General features: G+C 30.1%; 3 protein-coding genes across 3 annotated transcripts; all 3 read left to right on the top strand.

Annotated features, from left to right (window-relative positions):
* The first annotated feature begins 219 nt into the window (after positions 1 to 219).
* Positions 220 to 4,279, top strand: LOC114934732 (odorant receptor 13a-like). Its single transcript, XM_085488822.1, has 9 exons — positions 220 to 842; positions 920 to 1,039; positions 1,218 to 1,335; positions 1,896 to 2,157; positions 2,285 to 2,404; positions 2,886 to 2,976; positions 3,050 to 3,186; positions 3,277 to 3,409; positions 3,504 to 4,279. The coding sequence occupies exons 1-9, from the start codon at positions 696 to 698 to the stop codon at positions 3,552 to 3,554; spliced, it is 1,179 nt and encodes a 392-aa protein (XP_085344948.1). The 5' UTR covers positions 220 to 695; the 3' UTR covers positions 3,555 to 4,279.
* A 2,183-nt stretch (positions 4,280 to 6,462) lies between these two features.
* Positions 6,463 to 10,802, top strand: LOC114931764 (odorant receptor 4-like). Its single transcript, XM_085488821.1, has 9 exons — positions 6,463 to 6,672; positions 6,749 to 6,868; positions 7,044 to 7,161; positions 7,796 to 8,057; positions 9,725 to 9,844; positions 9,939 to 10,029; positions 10,110 to 10,246; positions 10,339 to 10,471; positions 10,552 to 10,802. Exons 1-9 carry the CDS (start codon positions 6,526 to 6,528, stop codon positions 10,600 to 10,602), a joined length of 1,179 nt encoding a protein of 392 aa, XP_085344947.1. The 5' UTR covers positions 6,463 to 6,525; the 3' UTR covers positions 10,603 to 10,802.
* A 2,285-nt stretch (positions 10,803 to 13,087) lies between these two features.
* On the top strand, positions 13,088 to 15,744 carry LOC114934728 (uncharacterized). The gene is made up of 8 exons (XM_085488815.1): positions 13,088 to 13,266; positions 13,390 to 13,509; positions 13,737 to 13,854; positions 13,932 to 14,196; positions 14,278 to 14,394; positions 14,502 to 14,592; positions 14,677 to 14,813; positions 15,591 to 15,744. Exons 1-8 carry the CDS (start codon positions 13,123 to 13,125, stop codon positions 15,742 to 15,744), a joined length of 1,146 nt encoding a protein of 381 aa, XP_085344941.1. The 5' UTR covers positions 13,088 to 13,122.
* The last annotated feature ends 1,234 nt before the right edge of the window (positions 15,745 to 16,978 follow it).

Below are 16,978 nucleotides of genomic sequence, written 5' to 3'. Positions count from 1 at the left end.
GTGTGGAAAAATATTTATTTTTGATATTGTAAGAAATCCTTTTTTGCTAAAAAATTTGTCTCTACAATTTAAAATATTTAAAAATGTAATAATTGATTTTGTTTGGAAAAGACTCTAGGTATTGTATTTTATCTGATTGTTATATAATAAACAAATATTATTCAACATATATATTATATAATATTCAATATAGAACACACACGTGCAAAAAGTAGGTACTAAAAATGTTATTTTGTTATCGATATTACTTGTTACGTTCTCTTCCTACCTCTGATTGTACACATTAATATTTTATAAATGCAGATCGCATTCGTGTTGCACTTTTTCCCGAAAGTGTAGAAGAAAATTCTTCATACACGCAGGAGCTATATTCACCACTAAGGGCTAATATTATTTTCGCAGTACTGTTTCGCTCCAATCGATATTCTCCTTCACCCCTCATGGAGAGCTTCCTTACATTATATTTAGTGCCAAAGAACAAATACTATATCTGTCTATCAGATATAAGAGTCAGGTGTTCATTTACCAGCACGGAACCGTTTTGCGAAAATGTACGTAAGACAGTTTGATTGTTATGATAGGATATGTATACGTTCTTCAATTTTGCGTCTCGTTTCAAAGAATAAGCTACAGGTCATACGAAAGATCGAGATTAGTCGATTTCGCGTTGCCGAAGATGCAGTGTCTCTTGAAAAATGATGGACATTACTTGGAATCATTATTACAATGTTGTGTACAAAATATCGTCGGTCACCGGTGCGTGGCCCTATATGAAACCAGGGGCAAGAATATTTCGCCTTACCATACTGACAATAACTCTGTTAACTATTTTTGTCCCTCAGGTAAATCGATATACATCTAGTGTGTAATCGACGGAATCAAGGAATTTTTTTGCAAAAGTTGAGAATAATATTTTCAGATAGCGTATCAATCTACATGCAAGAAAGACATATACTGTACTTTTGAGGCGAGTACGTCGTACCTGCTGACAGTTGTGGCTTTGTTAAAAATGTGCACTATCCAATTGAACATTAGCACAGTAGGTTTTATGATATTTTACGTCGCGAATAAGTATTATAGCAGGGTCAACTTTGAAAATCATAGTTTGAATAGATAATGGAAAAGTTAAATTCTGTTAATATTTTCTTACGCTATTTTCACTAATTGTTTTCATTCAATTCAAAACAAACATTTGCTATTAATCAATATTTTGTCAGATAAGGAATCTCACCCGACATTTATCCGTCGATTGGGACGAGGTCGAAAATCCCGAAGAGTACAAAATAATGAAGTCGTATGCCGAAAACAGTCGACGATTCTCTCTGATATATACCGGTTGGAAAGACATAGATATATAGAAAATTAAATATATGAAAAGGGTTAATAAGAAGAACCGAGTGCAACACACTTGTTTTTAAATTCTTTTCTAATTATTCTGAATATTTTTTTCAATCATCAACGGATCATCGATTCCAGCTTGAAATTATTATTCTGTCAAATTTATTAATCCGTTTCATACTTCATTTTACATGTATTTAAACATCAAAACCTTTTGGATTTATTATTACATACTGGTCAACAAAAATAAACTTTTTACCAAGAATGTTTGAACGAATTTAGAATATTTTGAGGATATTGAATCCAAAAAATGACAATAGTTTTGTCTAATTGGCTCGAGTTTTTAAGTGAATGCATACTTAAATCACGATTTTATCCCAATAAGATCTGTAGCTCTTGATATGTATCAATGTCATACATTCGGAACAACTACACAAAGTTACCCTAAAATCGAACTAATATATTTTTTATAATAAAATCAACGTTACAGATGATATAGATATTCCATTCTCCTTCTACGTTTCTATCTTCCGTAAATCTTACTTTGTACGTTGCAGTGTATTGCGTAATGGCGACAAGTACGTTTATGTGTACGTCCCTTATACCGTTCGCACTCGATTTCATGTTGCCTCTCAATCAATCCCGTCCCGTGATACCGCCATATCCGGGATACTACTTTGTGGACATTCGCGAATACTTCTTGCCAATTTTTTGGCACTCTCTCGTGGCCTGGGATATCGTCATAGTCATCGTAATAGCCCACGATTGCATGTACGTGACTTATGTCGAGCACGTTTGCAGCCTGTTCGCCGTGACTGGGTAAGAACATTTAGGAGTTGATCTAAGACATGTGCCAGTATAACAGTCGCATTTAAAGTTTGTGTTTTGTTATATACCTAATTCTATCGTCAAAATGGATCAAGTAATTCGTACAAATTGCTTGCAGACATCGTTTCGAGCGTTTATTTTACAATGATTGTGATCAGTTGACAAATATTGTTGATCTGCACGATGTGTATCACAAAAGAATTAGTTTTATCGTACATATTCACCGAAAATCTATACAGTAAGTGTGTATAAAAGGTGACGTTGATGTTTACAATTAAAATATACAGAAGTGACAACATATTTTGTATTACACGTGTAGGCAAAGTAGCACTTTCGGTGCGTGTTTTCTGTGCGGGAAGCAGCCGATTTCCACCGCCGCCATCTAGCGGCGACGCGGTGAGTGAATAAGCCGCATTCAAAGCCATTATCTACGGCTCAGCCGCGTTAAAAGTCATTGTATACGGCTGAAGCCGTAGGCAATGTATTAAACACGGCTATTCCCCCACCGTGCCGCGGCAAGATGGCGGCGTGCGATCGGCCGCCTCGCGCACAGAAAAAGCCACTTTGCCTGCACTTGTAATACAAAATAGTATGTGTATCACGTGCGGATTGACAATTGTTTACTCGTGTGGGGTGGTCGCACTCGTGACCAATTGTCAACTTTCCGCACTTGATACACAATATACTATTATGCTTATCTCATCTTTTTATATACTTAGATTTGCGGAACTTCTAGAAAATACCTACTGCATACCTTTTGCCATACAAATATTCATAATAACAACAGATATGAGCGTTACCTTGTTACAAGTACTTATCAATTTCTTATAGAATTATACTTCTAAAATTTCTGCAAAAGATTCAAACATTGAACTTTTTTAAGCTTTCACAGCAGGGCGGCCTTATACTGGAGAAAATAAGATACGTGCTCTATATCATTGGTCAACTGATTCACTTATTCCTCTTCAGTTTAGAGGGACAAAAATTAATAGATCATAGTCTTCAAACACGCGACAAGATGTAAGACGTTTGTCTTCCAATTACATAAAAAAATATCGAATTTTTATGTTATGTTTTGCATTTAGCTCGCGCATTTTTGGAACATTCCAGATACAATAGCGCCTGGTACAAAGCATCAGTCAGATCACAAAAGCTGATCATGATGGTGATGGTTAAGTGCCTTCGACCGAGCTTTTTAAGCGCCGGCAAGATTTACATTTTTTCTTTGGAGAGTTTTACCTGGGTAAAGTATACATATAATTATTACACATATCATTGTGGAGTTTCTTAACAAAATGCCTGTATGTGTGTGTATGGTATGTTCTTTTGTTTTAAAGGTTCTACAAGCTTCGATGTCGTATTTTACGGTGCTCGCGTCCTTTCAATAATTTACGATATCTCTACATCTACTAATCTCTATATTTAGTAATTTCAACATCTAGTAATTAAAATTTTCAACTCATCAAATATCGACAATGTCACACATGCTTCAATCTTATATTATTGCTAGTTTTTCCTCCCGCAAGTTGCGCGGGTTTCAAGTCCTATGTTCAATCTTTTATTTAATATATATATTTTTTTTGCACGAGTTTAAATACATATGTATAGATTACATAATTTTAAGAATTAGAAATTAGTTGACCAGAACTAGTTAAATATTGATTTATTGAACTCCACAACGTTTCGAGCATATGATTGTGATTCTTCTCAAGTGAATACACTGGAATTATATATATAATTAGATTGAAATAATATTACAAGCAACAAAGCATTAGAAGAAGAGGATACTATATTTATAAATTAAAAAGTTAAAACATGAACATAATGCATAAAACAAAGTTAAAATTATATATGCCGAACATTTTAATATGAGTACAAAAACTTAACAGAGAGAAACAAAACGACAAGCCACCAAGGATCTGGTCAACTAATTTCGAATCCTTATTTTATTTACTAGCGACGTTTAATATACATTAAGAAAAATATTACATAACTTTGTAATTACATATAATGTCTCAGATTTATATATCTAACTGGTAAAATCCTATCGAGCGTAAACAAAATATTGTAAGTTATAGTTTTAAAATATTGTGAAAATATTTGCTTAAGCAAATTGCAACAATCTTTGCATTTTTTATTTTACCATTCCGAGTGACAATCGAAGAGATACTGAAGCGACTCGCGATGGATAATCATCCTTATCAACATTCAATAATGACATAAATGATATATCTAAATCAAGACCCAGTAAAATGCCACTATATTCTGAAAAAATACAGTAAAACGATTTGTCGTTTGTGCCTCATATTTCGTTATAAAAGGAAAACTATATATAGTTATTAAATCGTACTGTTTAAGATATAAATGTTAAAATTACAATAAAATTATCAAAAAAATGATACAATTCTTTTATTTATTTGAAATTATGGTTCTTCGACAATAATATACGTTATAAACTAAAAATAAAAAAAAGTATTTGGTACGATTTACCAAATACTAGTTTGCCAAATTGTACCTATAAGCTTTTAAATCGTACGTCTCAAAAATAAAATAAAAAAATTACAACAAAAATAAAGTTTTATTTTCTACAAAAATTCTCAGTCTACAGCAAAACATATATTTATAATCATGACGTCTCTAAAAATATAACAAAAATATTTTTTGTATTACATAAAAATATCAATAATATTTTAATATAATTATAAAATTTATATAATATTTTATTCAATTGTCTAAAAATGTGGAAAGAAATAACAATGTCTAATAGTAAGTAAAAAAATTAATTAAGAAGGATCTTGTGGATCGCTTGTTTATAACTGGTATATACTTGAGAAGAAAGAAGAACGCAAGATTATAAAAAAATATGGTGAAACTGGAAAATGGCACGCGATGATGTATACTTGTAAGTAATCTCTTTCTTTATTTGAATTAAAATATATTTATTATAACTACAAATTGCAGAATCTGGATTAGTGCTGTAATGTATGAGAATTTCTCGTGTATAAACACGATACATCTGTTGTATTTTTAATTATTCATGTCTCGGACTTAAATTCAGTTTAGTAATTTTGAAACTTATTTCACTCTAATGTTTGAGAGAGATATATATCTTATTTAAATATGATTTTTTAAATTAATTAAATATATTTTTATCTCATTAATTTATGTTTAATGAATCTATTTTTCAAATTATATTTTTTCGTATATTTCTCATTGAAATATATTTTTGTAACAATATTTGTAGATTTTTAGTATAATATTTGCACTACGTATAGTATCACTATTAGCACAATAAGTATGTTTTAAATGTATTTTAATTGGTATTCATATAATATAAGTAGTTTTATTCGTATCCAAAAAATCGTTTTTTTTTACAATTAATTTAAATTTGATATTGTATGGAAAAATATTCATTAAAATTTATATTATAAGGAATACTTTTTTGCTAAGGAATTTGTCTGCAATTTAAAATGTTTAAGAATGAAAAAATTGATTTTGTATGGAAAAGCTCTATAGCTATTGTCTTTTATCTGGTTGTTATATAATAAACAGATATACACATTTGTCAAGAGAGAAATATTTGACTATAACAGTATTTTGAAAAATAATATTATAAAAGAGAATATAAGAAATATTTTTCAATTCGTTTTTGACAAAATTTGTCTTTGTCGTTGTAATTTATTACAACTTAACTTATATTTAAATAGGTATAGTAACAACTTAACTTATATTTAAATAGATATTGCACATATATATTTATAAAATATATTATATTTTATATATTATTCAATATATATATTTTATATAATATTCAATATAGAACACACACGTGTAAAAAGTAGGTAATGAAAATGTTATTTTGTAATCGATATTACTTATTGTTACGTTCTCTTCCTACCGCTGTATGTACATTAATAATTCATTAATACGGATCGCATTTGCGTTGCTCTTTTTCCCGAAAGTCTTGAAGAAAATTCTCAATACACGCAGGAGCTATATTCAATACTAAGGGCTTGTATTATTTTTTCAATACTGTTTCCCTTTAATCGATATTCTCCTTCAACCCTCAAGGGGAAAATATGACGACCCCTCTGTCATAATGGAGAGCTTCTTTACATTATATTTAGTGCCAAAAGAACAAATACTATAACTGTCCATCAGATATAAGTGACAGCTGTTTATTTGCCAGCACGAGACCGTTTTGCAAAAATGTACGTATGAGAGTTTGATCATTATGATAGGGTATACATATATACGTTCCTCAATCCCGTGTCGGGTTCCAGAAAATAAGCTACAGGTTATACGAAGGATAGAAGTTAGTTGATCTCGCGTTGTCGAAGACGTAGTGTCTCTTGAAAAATGATGGACATTACTTGGAATCATTATTACAATGTTGTGTACAAAATATCGTCGGTCACCGGTGCGTGGCCCTATATGAAACCAGGAGCAAGAATATTTCGCCTTACCATACTGACAATAACTATGTTAACTATTTTCATCCCTCAGGTAAATCGATATACATCTAGTGTGTGATCGACGGAATGAAGGAATTTTTTGCAAATCTTGAGAATAATATTTTCAGATAGCGTATCAATCTACATGCAAGAAAGACATATACTGTACTTTTGAGGCGAGTACGTCATATCTGCTGACATTTGCGGCTTCGTTAAAGGTGTACACTTTCCAATTTAACATTAGCACAGTAGGTTTTATGATACTTCGTGTCGCGATTCATTACTACAGCAGAGTCAACTTTAAAAATCATAGTTTGAATAGATAAAAAGAAAGTTAATATTTCTTAATATTTTTTACGCCAGTTTCATGAATTTTTCTTATTGAACTGTAAAAATATTTACTATTAATCAATATTTCGTCAGATGAGGTCTCTTACACGACATTTATCCGTCGATTGGAACGAAGTCGAAAATCCCGAGGAGTACAAAATAATGAAGTCATATGCTGAGAACAGTCGACGATTCTCTATGATGTATTCCGGTAGGAAAGGCATAGATATAATAGAATTCAAACATAAGAGAAAGGTTAATTAGAAGTGCCAGATGCAACAAATTTGTTTTTAAATTCTTTTCTGATAATTCTAAACATTTCTTTCAATCACCTTCAGCGGATCACCTGTTCCAGCCTGAAATTATACTACTGTCAAGTTTATTAATTTGTTTCGTATCTTAGCGATAAAATCAGTGTTACAGATGATACAGCCCAGCAAACACAGTATATAAATGTTATATACTCAAGCATGTTACATGTAACGTAAATGTTAGTTGTAATTTCCCACTCGTAGATGTAACATTTTTAATATTACATATATTACATTGTAGTTATATTGTCATTATATCCCAAGATAGCACTGACTTATCAATACATCAATGTGCTATTTGGTATATAATTACAATATAACTACAATGTAATATATGTTATATTAAAATGTTACATCTATGAGTGGGAAATTACAACTAACATGGATGTTACATGTAATGTACACGTTATATTACCTGTTATATTCCGTTTTATTATAGCAATGTAACAATTATGTATCGGTGTTTGCCGGGAGATATTCTATTCTCCTTCTCTACGTTTCTATCTTCCATAAATTTTACTTTGTACGTTGCAGCGTATTGTTTAATGGCGACATTTACGTTTATGTGTACGTCTCTTGTACCGTTCGCACTCGATTTCATGTTGCCCCTCAATCAATCCCGTCCCGTGATACCGCCATATCCGGGATACTACTTCGTGGATGTTCGCGAATATTTCTTGCCAATTTTCTGCCACTCTCTCGTCGCCTGGGATATCCTCATGATCGGCATAATGGCTCACGATTGCATGTACGTGACTTACGTCGAGCACGTTTGCAGCCTGTTCGCCGTGACTGGGTAAGAACATATAGGACCTAGCTAGAGATGACTTATCGAATTGATGTCGAATCAATGTCGAAAACATACTATATCGAAAACAAAATGATATATCATCGATTTCGATTGATTTATGTCACAACTTTCGATGAGTTATCGACTGACAAATTGATTTCGACTCTATATTGATTATTTTTTTCTCACTATATTGATAATTATATATTTAATTAAGAAATAAAGAAAATATAAATCTTTTTGTTGTATTATATATATATATATATAAATTAATTAATTTATTTACATTTTACTATAAATATGACAATTACGGATCGCATACGAATGACAGAAGATATATAAATTATAATCATACTCATATATAAAATTCACTTTTTATTTTTAATATTTATTTTTTGATAGTCAAATCTTTATTTATATTAATAAATATAAATACTAATATTAATTAATATTAAAATATTTATTTCGTTGTTTATTTTAATTTGTTAAATATACTCATTAATTATAATTCTTTAAAGAAGTGATAAATATTAAGAATAGACATTTTTTTCTGAGTCAGTCGAAATGAAGATCTATAAAAAGTTTATGTTGCAACGCATAATAATTATTAAATTATAAAATTATATTTACATTATCTAAGTCTGGAGATATAGAATATAATTTTTTTATTTATATTTGCATTTTATAATAATAGTTTTAAAAAAATGATTAAAAACATGAATCAAAATAGCATCGATATCGATATCTAAATGATACAATATCGGATGTCTCTAAAAAATACATAAATTTGCAACATTTAAAATTCTGGCGATGAATTCACGTTACAAACAATCTTTTCCTTTAAAAATGTTATAGACTTCAAAATAAGCATCAAATTTCGAGCATTATTTCGATACGACGTAATGTCGATGATTTCGACGTCAATTAGACATCGATTTGATGGGTTATTTCTCGCTGGGGAATTGATTTAAAACATGTGCCAGAATAAAAACCGCATTTAAAATTTGTGTTATTTTATATACCTAACCCGTACAGTACGTGGATGTTCTCTAGAAATCCAAAAGGCATCCAAAAAGATATAACAGATATCCTCAGGATATCCTGTTTTAATCCTAAGACCTCCTTCAGATGTCCTGAGCAATTGCAATATGATCGCTTATTTTTTATCCCTGAATCATTCTTAGAATATTGTGTGGGATATTATGGAACTTTTATAGGATATGAAAAAAATGTTTATTTATAGGATAATTTTTATATCGGAAAAAATCTGCCTGTACAAAAAAGTATAAGAATTTTAGAAAATTACTAATATAGCAATAATTCTTCAATAATGTATAATTAAAGAACTATTATTATACCAGTAGTTTTTCATATTATTGTAGTTTTTTTTTCAAAAAATACATATGCTCGCGAGATAGTTATAAACATTAATAAATTTGAAAATAAAACAATTTAAAGATTGCGTAGCATTTAATTAATTTGTGTTGGATAACAAAAATAATCATACATGGAGATTAAATTTTTTGAAAATATATTAATGATAATATCTTAAAACATCCTACAAATGTCTTGGATCATCCTGGACATTTTGATGATAATCCTGAGGATGTCTTGTGCTGTCTAGGAATTCAATCGTCGAAATGAATAAAGTGAATCGTACAAATTACTTGCAGACATCGTTTCGAGCGTTTATTCTACAATGATCGTAATCAGTTGACAGAGGTCGTTGATCGAAACGATATGTATTACAAAAGAATTTCGTTCATCGTGCATACGCACCGAAAATCTTTAAAGTAAGTGTATATAAGGTGACATGTTGAGATGTTTACAATTAAAATATCCAGAAGTGACAAAATATATTTCCTGCTTATCTCATTTTTTACATAGATTCGCGGAACTTTTAGAAGATACCTTCACCATACCCTTTGCGATTCAAATATTGATAGTAACAATGGGGATGAGCATTACCTTGTTACAAGTATTTATTAATTTTTTGTAAAATTGTACTTGTAAAATCTCCGCAAAAGTTTCAAACATTAAACTTTTTTCATATTGAAGATTTCACAGGAGAACGGTCCTATACTGGAGAAGATAAGATACGCGTTATATGTCATTGGTCAACTGATTCACTTATTCCTCTTCAGTTTAGAAGGACAAAAATTGATAGATCATAGTCTTCAAACACGCGAGAAGATGTAAGACGGTCGTCTTTGAATTTCATTAAAAAAATTATCAGATTTCTATGTTATGTTTTGCATTTACCTCGCGCATTTTTGGAATATTGCAGATACAATAGTTCTTGGTATAAAGCATCCGTCAGATCGCAAAAGCTGATCATGATGGTGATGATTAAATGCCTTCGACCGAGCTTTTTAAGCGCCGGCAAGATTTACATTTTTTCTCTGGAGAGTTTTACCACGGTAAAGTATATATACTTATTATACGTTTTATTTTGAAGATTCTCTTTTACATGCCTGTGTGTATGTGCTTTTTTTTAAAGATTCTACAAACTTCGATGTCGTATTTTACAGTGCTCGCGTCCTTTCAATAATTTGCGATATTTTTCATCTGTAATTAGCGTTTTCAAGCCAGAAAGGGGATTCTAAGCGCTGTCTTGTTTTATTGATAAAACATTATTTTTGTGCACTCTTTTTTTTTATTGACTTGAATAATAAATGCTTTTTACACGATTAAGGGTATTCTAAACGTCCTTGAAATGGCTGTTGTTTCTTTCTTATTTTATCGACAAAATGCATGAGGTTAGATAAAAACTATAAATTTATTTATTCTTTTTATTGGCAGTTTGTACTTACAAAATAAAATTTAGGCGGATTTGGCATTGAATAAATAAGAAATATAAGTAAATGTTTAAATATCAATTTGGAAGCCTAGTACATTTTTATGCATATTTTTGCACATGTAAGATGATCTATTCCCGTTTACTAGGCTTCCAAATTAATATCTAAAAATTTACTTATATTCTTTTATCCAAAGTCAAATTCGCGCTAGTCTTATTTTGTATGTATACAATAAATTACCAATGAAAAGAATAAATAGATTTAATATAATTTATCTAATCTCACATTTTGTCGATAAAACAGGAAAGAAACAACAGACTTCTCAAGGACGTTTAGGATCCCAACTTACCGATTTTATATTATAAAAAAAATTTAATTTCTTAATTTAAAAAAAACTTTTTAATTAAGAAATAAAAATTTTTTTTATCGATAAAACATTTTTGTGCACCCTTTTCTTTTTATTGATTAACTAGAATAATAAATGCTTTTCTACTATATTAAAGTATATATAGAAATAAAGCGCGAATCTATCGATTTTGTTAAAAGAAATTTTTTTAATTTAAAAATTAAGAAATTATTTTTGTTTTTAATATAAAATCGATAGGTTTCATCGTTTCGAAACGACGGCGTTTAGGACTTCTTAATAAGTATCGAGAACATCACACATGCTCAGTTCTTATATTATAATTATATAATTTTGTTAATCACGTAATGTTTCAAATTTATTTATCTGATTTATAAAATCTCATCGAGCATCAAGATATTATTGTATGTCATGTTTTCAAATTTTTGAAAGTATTTATCTGAAAAAATTTCCACAAACTTTGTATATTTTTCGAATAATAATCGAGTGATGATAATGCAATTCATGTGATAAAGATGTTATTAGGATCCAATAATGATTCTTACAAAGTTCCACTGTACTCGAGGAAAATAAAAATGTAATAATCTGTCCTTTGTGTTTAATTATTAGTTATTTTTTAGGAGGTTAAAATAGGGGAAAGTATCTAGCTAAATCTTACCTTCTAAAAAAATATTAAAATTATAACAAAACTATCCGAGAAATGATAAAATTTTTTTTATTCTTTTGAAACTGTATATCTTTGTCAACAATATGCGCTAAACGTTAATGTAAATTTATCAGCGTTACAGATTACAGATCGCAAATTAAAAATGAATAAAAAATAGTATTTTGTACGATTTATTATACTGGTTTGCTAAATTGTGCCCATATGTTTTTATATCTCATTTTTAATAATAAAAATAAAATATTGTAAAATGACAAAAATAAAGTTTTATTTTCTGTAAAAGTTTTCAGTTTGCAACAAAATATATGTATAAAAATGTCATATTTTTATAATCATAAATTCTCCTGAAAAATTTAACAAAAATACTTTTTACACAAAAAAAAATAAACAAATATAAATTATCGCTATATAATTATAAAACTTAATAATATTTTTTTAGATGTCAATCTAAATATAAAAAAATTAATATTTAAGTAAAAAATAAATTTAATTAATCGTACAATATAGAAAAAAATTAGTAGTACGTTTTATCAAATTTCCATTGCCTTTTGTCAAATTTGTGAATAAAAAAAATAAACTTAAAACATTGTGCCGATTTTTCAACGCTTCCATATGCAGAATTAAATAAGATGAAAAAATGCTTTAATAAAATAAATTTAATTGCTTATATCTTTCTCAATATGATAGCTTAAGCGCGGGATGCCGAATATTATGAAAATCACACACAATAAATTTATCATTGCTTACGAGAAAAACACAAACATTATTCGAATGAGTTTAGCTATAATATAACAGCGATATCTTAAAATATATTAACTCTGTTTAAAAAATACAATATATAGAGATACGATTTAGCACACTTTTCCCTATATGTGTCAATATCACATGTCGGGGCTTTGTTACATAGCAATTTCGATGTGTCACATCTCGCTATATCCCACATAGACGCCGCAGCGCTTATAACCGGCCATTAAATTGCGATATACGCAAGGAAAAAAAAGAAAATTCATTTACTCGGAAATTCTGATCGATAAACTCGTCTCGTCCATTGACAGGCCTTCATTGCACGCGTTACGAGATGTAACAAGCGAAATGAAGGGTTTCCCCGACGCGTGACACTCTGTTCCCCAGTTGAAACAATGATTGGTCCCTCTCTCTGGAGAACGAAAGGAGAGGTGCAGTCGATCGTGCGTGGTCGAGGGCGAAATACTTACCTGAAAAAATAGCTGTCGGTCTTGTTGGACTATGAAGTCCGTTTGGAATCATTATTACAGTACGACGAAGAGAATGCTGTTGTGGGCCGGCTTGTGGCCTTATCAGAGAAGAAGGGAGAGATTGCTCCGAGTGACTCTGTTGACTATGACTGGGCTTTCTATGATAGTTCCACAGGTTGCTCTTTCACATCTAATAACGAAAAAAAAAAATTAAAATAAATCAAAAATAAAGTGTTGCATTTTTAAACAAAAAATACGTAAAGAATTTTACAATTTCTATCAATAATTCGGATTTTAGATCGGCAAATTCATTAAGTGTGGCAAAGATGTGCCGTGTATTCTAGCAACTATACCAACACATATGTTTCAACTTGTAGTTATAGTGAAGCTATATACATGCCAATTTTACAATAGCAAAGTAAAATAAAAATTATATTATACTTAATAATATTAAAGTAATATTAAAATATTATTAAATATATGAAGTATATTAAAGTATGTTAAATATTATTAAATATATATATTAAAATATTATATTTTGATACAAAGAAGAAAAACATATTTTTTGACATTTTCACGATTACTCGTCACACTTAGTCGTTCACAAAATTCATTATCTGATATAAAATTGATATATTTCTCTAGATTAAATATCTCACTGATCAGATGTATAACGACTGGAAAAGCGTAGAAATCCCGGAAGAATACGAAATTATGAAAGTTTATGCTATAAAAGCGAGACTGTTTTCCTTCATTTATGTGTGTAAGGAAATCATCGCGTTCGATTCCTCATCATTTTGCCTATAACGAGAGACGACGATTTACTCATTTATGTTGCAGTGTATTATTTAGTAGGTGCTCCCCTATTTGTATTAGTTAGCCTCACCCCGAAAATATTAGATTTCCTGTTGCCGCTCAACGAATCCCGCCCTCCAATATTGCCTTACGAAGCGCACTACTTTGTTCGCGACGACATGGAATACTTCTATTACATTTTCTTTCACGCTCTTGTGGGTATAGTAATAGTTTGTGTGGCAATACTCGCTCATGACTGCATGATCTTTACTTCCATCGAGCATGTCTGCAGCATCTTCGCCGTAGCTGGGTAATAATACATACAATGTTTGCTCTTACCTAAATAAAATTATATAGATGATCATCTAGATCGATGTCTAAATATTTGCAGATTTCGTTTCGAAAATTTGGCAAATCACGAAAATATCGATACATTGAATAATAATCCAGATGACATTTACAAACAAAAAATAGCGTTGTCCGTTCACGTACATTGGCGAGCTTTACAGTGAGTATGTAATAAATATATATTATGAAAAATAAATAAATACTTACGAAAGGAATATATTTTCAAGACAAGATATAATAAATAACGTGAATTATTGCTTGCCAAAGATTCGCGGAACTTCTCGAAAATACCTTCTCTATAACTTTCGTCATACAAATATTGATAGTTACCGTAGCGATGAGCGTTACCTTGTTACAAGTACGTGCTTTAATTAAAAGAAGCAAATAAAAATAAATAATTAAATTAAAATATACGTATATGTATTTTTATTGTGTTCTCGAGGTCGCGTCGCAATTAAATGACGCTATGGAAACATCGAGATATCTGGCGTACATTGGTGGCCAACTGATACATTTATTCTGCTTCAGTCTGCAAGGACAAAAACTGATAGACCACAGCTTAGAAATGCGTGAAAAGGTGTAAGATATCGATTTTAATTGCAAAATATACGGGGCGTCTCGAAATTCGCGAATCATCTGTTAATTAATGGCAGATTCCTTGAATCATTTGCAGACGAGTTTATTCTATCTAATATTTAGTTTTCGACGATCTTACTTCAATACTTTCATGCGCAAAATAATAAGAAAAATTGATTGGTGCAAAGGAAAACACATAATTGTTTATTAGAATAAATTGTTTATTAGAAAAAATATGTAACTTCCAACTAGAAGCTACATATTTTTTCTTAAAAACAACTATCTGTTTTCTTTATATCAATCGATTTCTCTTATTATTTTGTGCATAAAAATATTAAGCTAAAATAATCAAATAAGGAATATTTTACGAGATATTTTATGAGATCATAGTTTACGTAAGATTATATAATATGTTATACTTAAATATAAAATATCTCGTAAACTATTCTCTTTTTGACCATCCTACCCTTGTAAATTTCTATGCAAAATATCGCAAAAAATCGATTTAAAAGAAAAATTTGGTGATTCCATTTAAAAAACAAATAACCTTCAAATGACCTTGAAAACCGCCCTTTAAGAAAAAAGTCAGTAGTACCAACTCCTTTTTCCCCCGTGAAATGGTATAATCTTTTATCTGAAATAATTTTCTCTGGAAACAATATTTTTGAACATAAAAATTCGTAACTTATTTTGTCCATCCTGTATAAGTCTGCTATGGATTCATAAAAGAATAAATGGGAAAGCTTGATGATCGTTAAAACGCTATTGCGTGTATTGCAGATATAATTGTCACTGGTATAAAATACCCATAAAATCTCAAAAGATGCTTCTACACGTGATGAGAAAGTGTTTGCAGCCTAATTTTTTGAGCGCCGGCAAGATATATATTTTCTCCCTGAAGAGCTTCACTACGGTAAAGAAAATAGTTATTTAAACAATTATTCCGATTATACTATAAAATATATTTTTTAAAGTTCTTTTTAAAATCCTCAATACTCCTATTTTTTTAAGGTATTACAGTCTTCTATGTCGTATTTTACCGTACTCGCATCCTTCGAGTAAACAATGATCGATAATTGATCCTAGATAGTATATTTGTTCAAACACATTAATATGTCATAGACACAATGATTTTCTAATTACATTGAATTTATAATGCGTATTACTAATCTTATTTCATTCTTATTTTATAAAAAGTCATTCTGTTATAGTTGCAATTGCGACATATAATTAACATATTGTTTACATAATTTTATATTTTTATTGTTCCACGAACAAAGCCAGATAGACGCTTGCTTGATAAAAAAAAGTGCGAAAAGAATTGAATAATGAATAGTAAAGAAAGATAATATCAGACAATTTCATTGACAGTCTCGTATTTTACTGTATTTCTCTCCTGAGATAAATTGATGTTATTGTAAGTTGACAAATTTTAATAATGAATTATGTCTTATTTACAAGTGCATCAAATATCTACGCTATTATTGGACTCGGGTGAAACTCTATACCTCACATATCCGTCACGTTGCGCGGCTCGCGCGAGACTGATTCTCATGCGAGGTATCGCGAGCGCGAAGCCGAGGTCATGTGATCAGTGGCCACGTGACCTCGGCTTCGCGCTCGCGATACCTCGCATAAGAATCAGTCTCGCGCGAGCCGCGCACTGTAATGGACGTGTGGGATGTATCATCTGATCACGTGATCACACGAGCCGTACAGCATAGCGGACACATAGATGCACGAATCTAATGGAAGCGTAGATATTAATCGAAATATTCTTGTAGAAAACTCTATTTTTTGTTTTCTGTTAAAAATTTAAATATTAAATTTTTATGAAACACGTAATTAATAAATATATTTCTATGCATGCATTGCAATAATAATTTTATACATGCGTTGCAATTTTTAAGGTTTTATTATAAAAAAATAATATAATTCGTTTCGCGCATACATCATTATATTCGATTAAACTAAACAAAATGAGAAACATATATCAAGAGATACATCTATACAAAATAGTTTTCAAACAATACAATAGAAATTTGGCAAATTAAAGTTATGTTCATAATAAAAATTCAAAAAATTAAAATGATATACATAATGGAAATTCGGGAATTAAAATCATGTACATAATAGAAATTCGGCGAATTAAAATTATGATCATATAG

This window comes from Nylanderia fulva, unplaced genomic scaffold, assembly GCF_048542155.1.
Source record: "Nylanderia fulva isolate GAGA-0341 unplaced genomic scaffold, ASM4854215v1 Scaffold72, whole genome shotgun sequence".
NCBI classification, from domain to species: Eukaryota; Metazoa; Arthropoda; class Insecta; order Hymenoptera; family Formicidae; genus Nylanderia; species Nylanderia fulva.
This window is presented reverse-complemented; position numbering and strand designations above follow the sequence as displayed.

Excerpts from the sequence above, each read along its gene's own strand:
- LOC114934732 (XM_085488822.1), top strand. The coding sequence starts at position 696 with ATGATGGACATTACTTGGAATCATTATTACAATGTTGTGTACAAAATA. Across the intron at positions 2,158-2,284 it reads AGCCTGTTCGCCGTGACTGG|ACATCGTTTCGAGCGTTTAT; the intron begins GTAAGAACATTT and ends AATTGCTTGCAG. Across the intron at positions 2,405-2,885 it reads ATTCACCGAAAATCTATACA|ATTTGCGGAACTTCTAGAAA; the intron begins GTAAGTGTGTAT and ends TTATATACTTAG.
- LOC114931764 (XM_085488821.1), top strand. The coding sequence starts at position 6,526 with ATGATGGACATTACTTGGAATCATTATTACAATGTTGTGTACAAAATA. Across the intron at positions 10,247-10,338 it reads CTTCAAACACGCGAGAAGAT|ATACAATAGTTCTTGGTATA; the intron begins GTAAGACGGTCG and ends GGAATATTGCAG. Across the intron at positions 10,472-10,551 it reads CTCTGGAGAGTTTTACCACG|ATTCTACAAACTTCGATGTC; the intron begins GTAAAGTATATA and ends TTTTTTTTAAAG.
- LOC114934728 (XM_085488815.1), top strand. The coding sequence starts at position 13,123 with ATGAAGTCCGTTTGGAATCATTATTACAGTACGACGAAGAGAATGCTG. Across the intron at positions 14,395-14,501 it reads GTACATTGGCGAGCTTTACA|ATTCGCGGAACTTCTCGAAA; the intron begins GTGAGTATGTAA and ends TGCTTGCCAAAG. Across the intron at positions 14,814-15,590 it reads TTAGAAATGCGTGAAAAGGT|ATATAATTGTCACTGGTATA; the intron begins GTAAGATATCGA and ends CGTGTATTGCAG.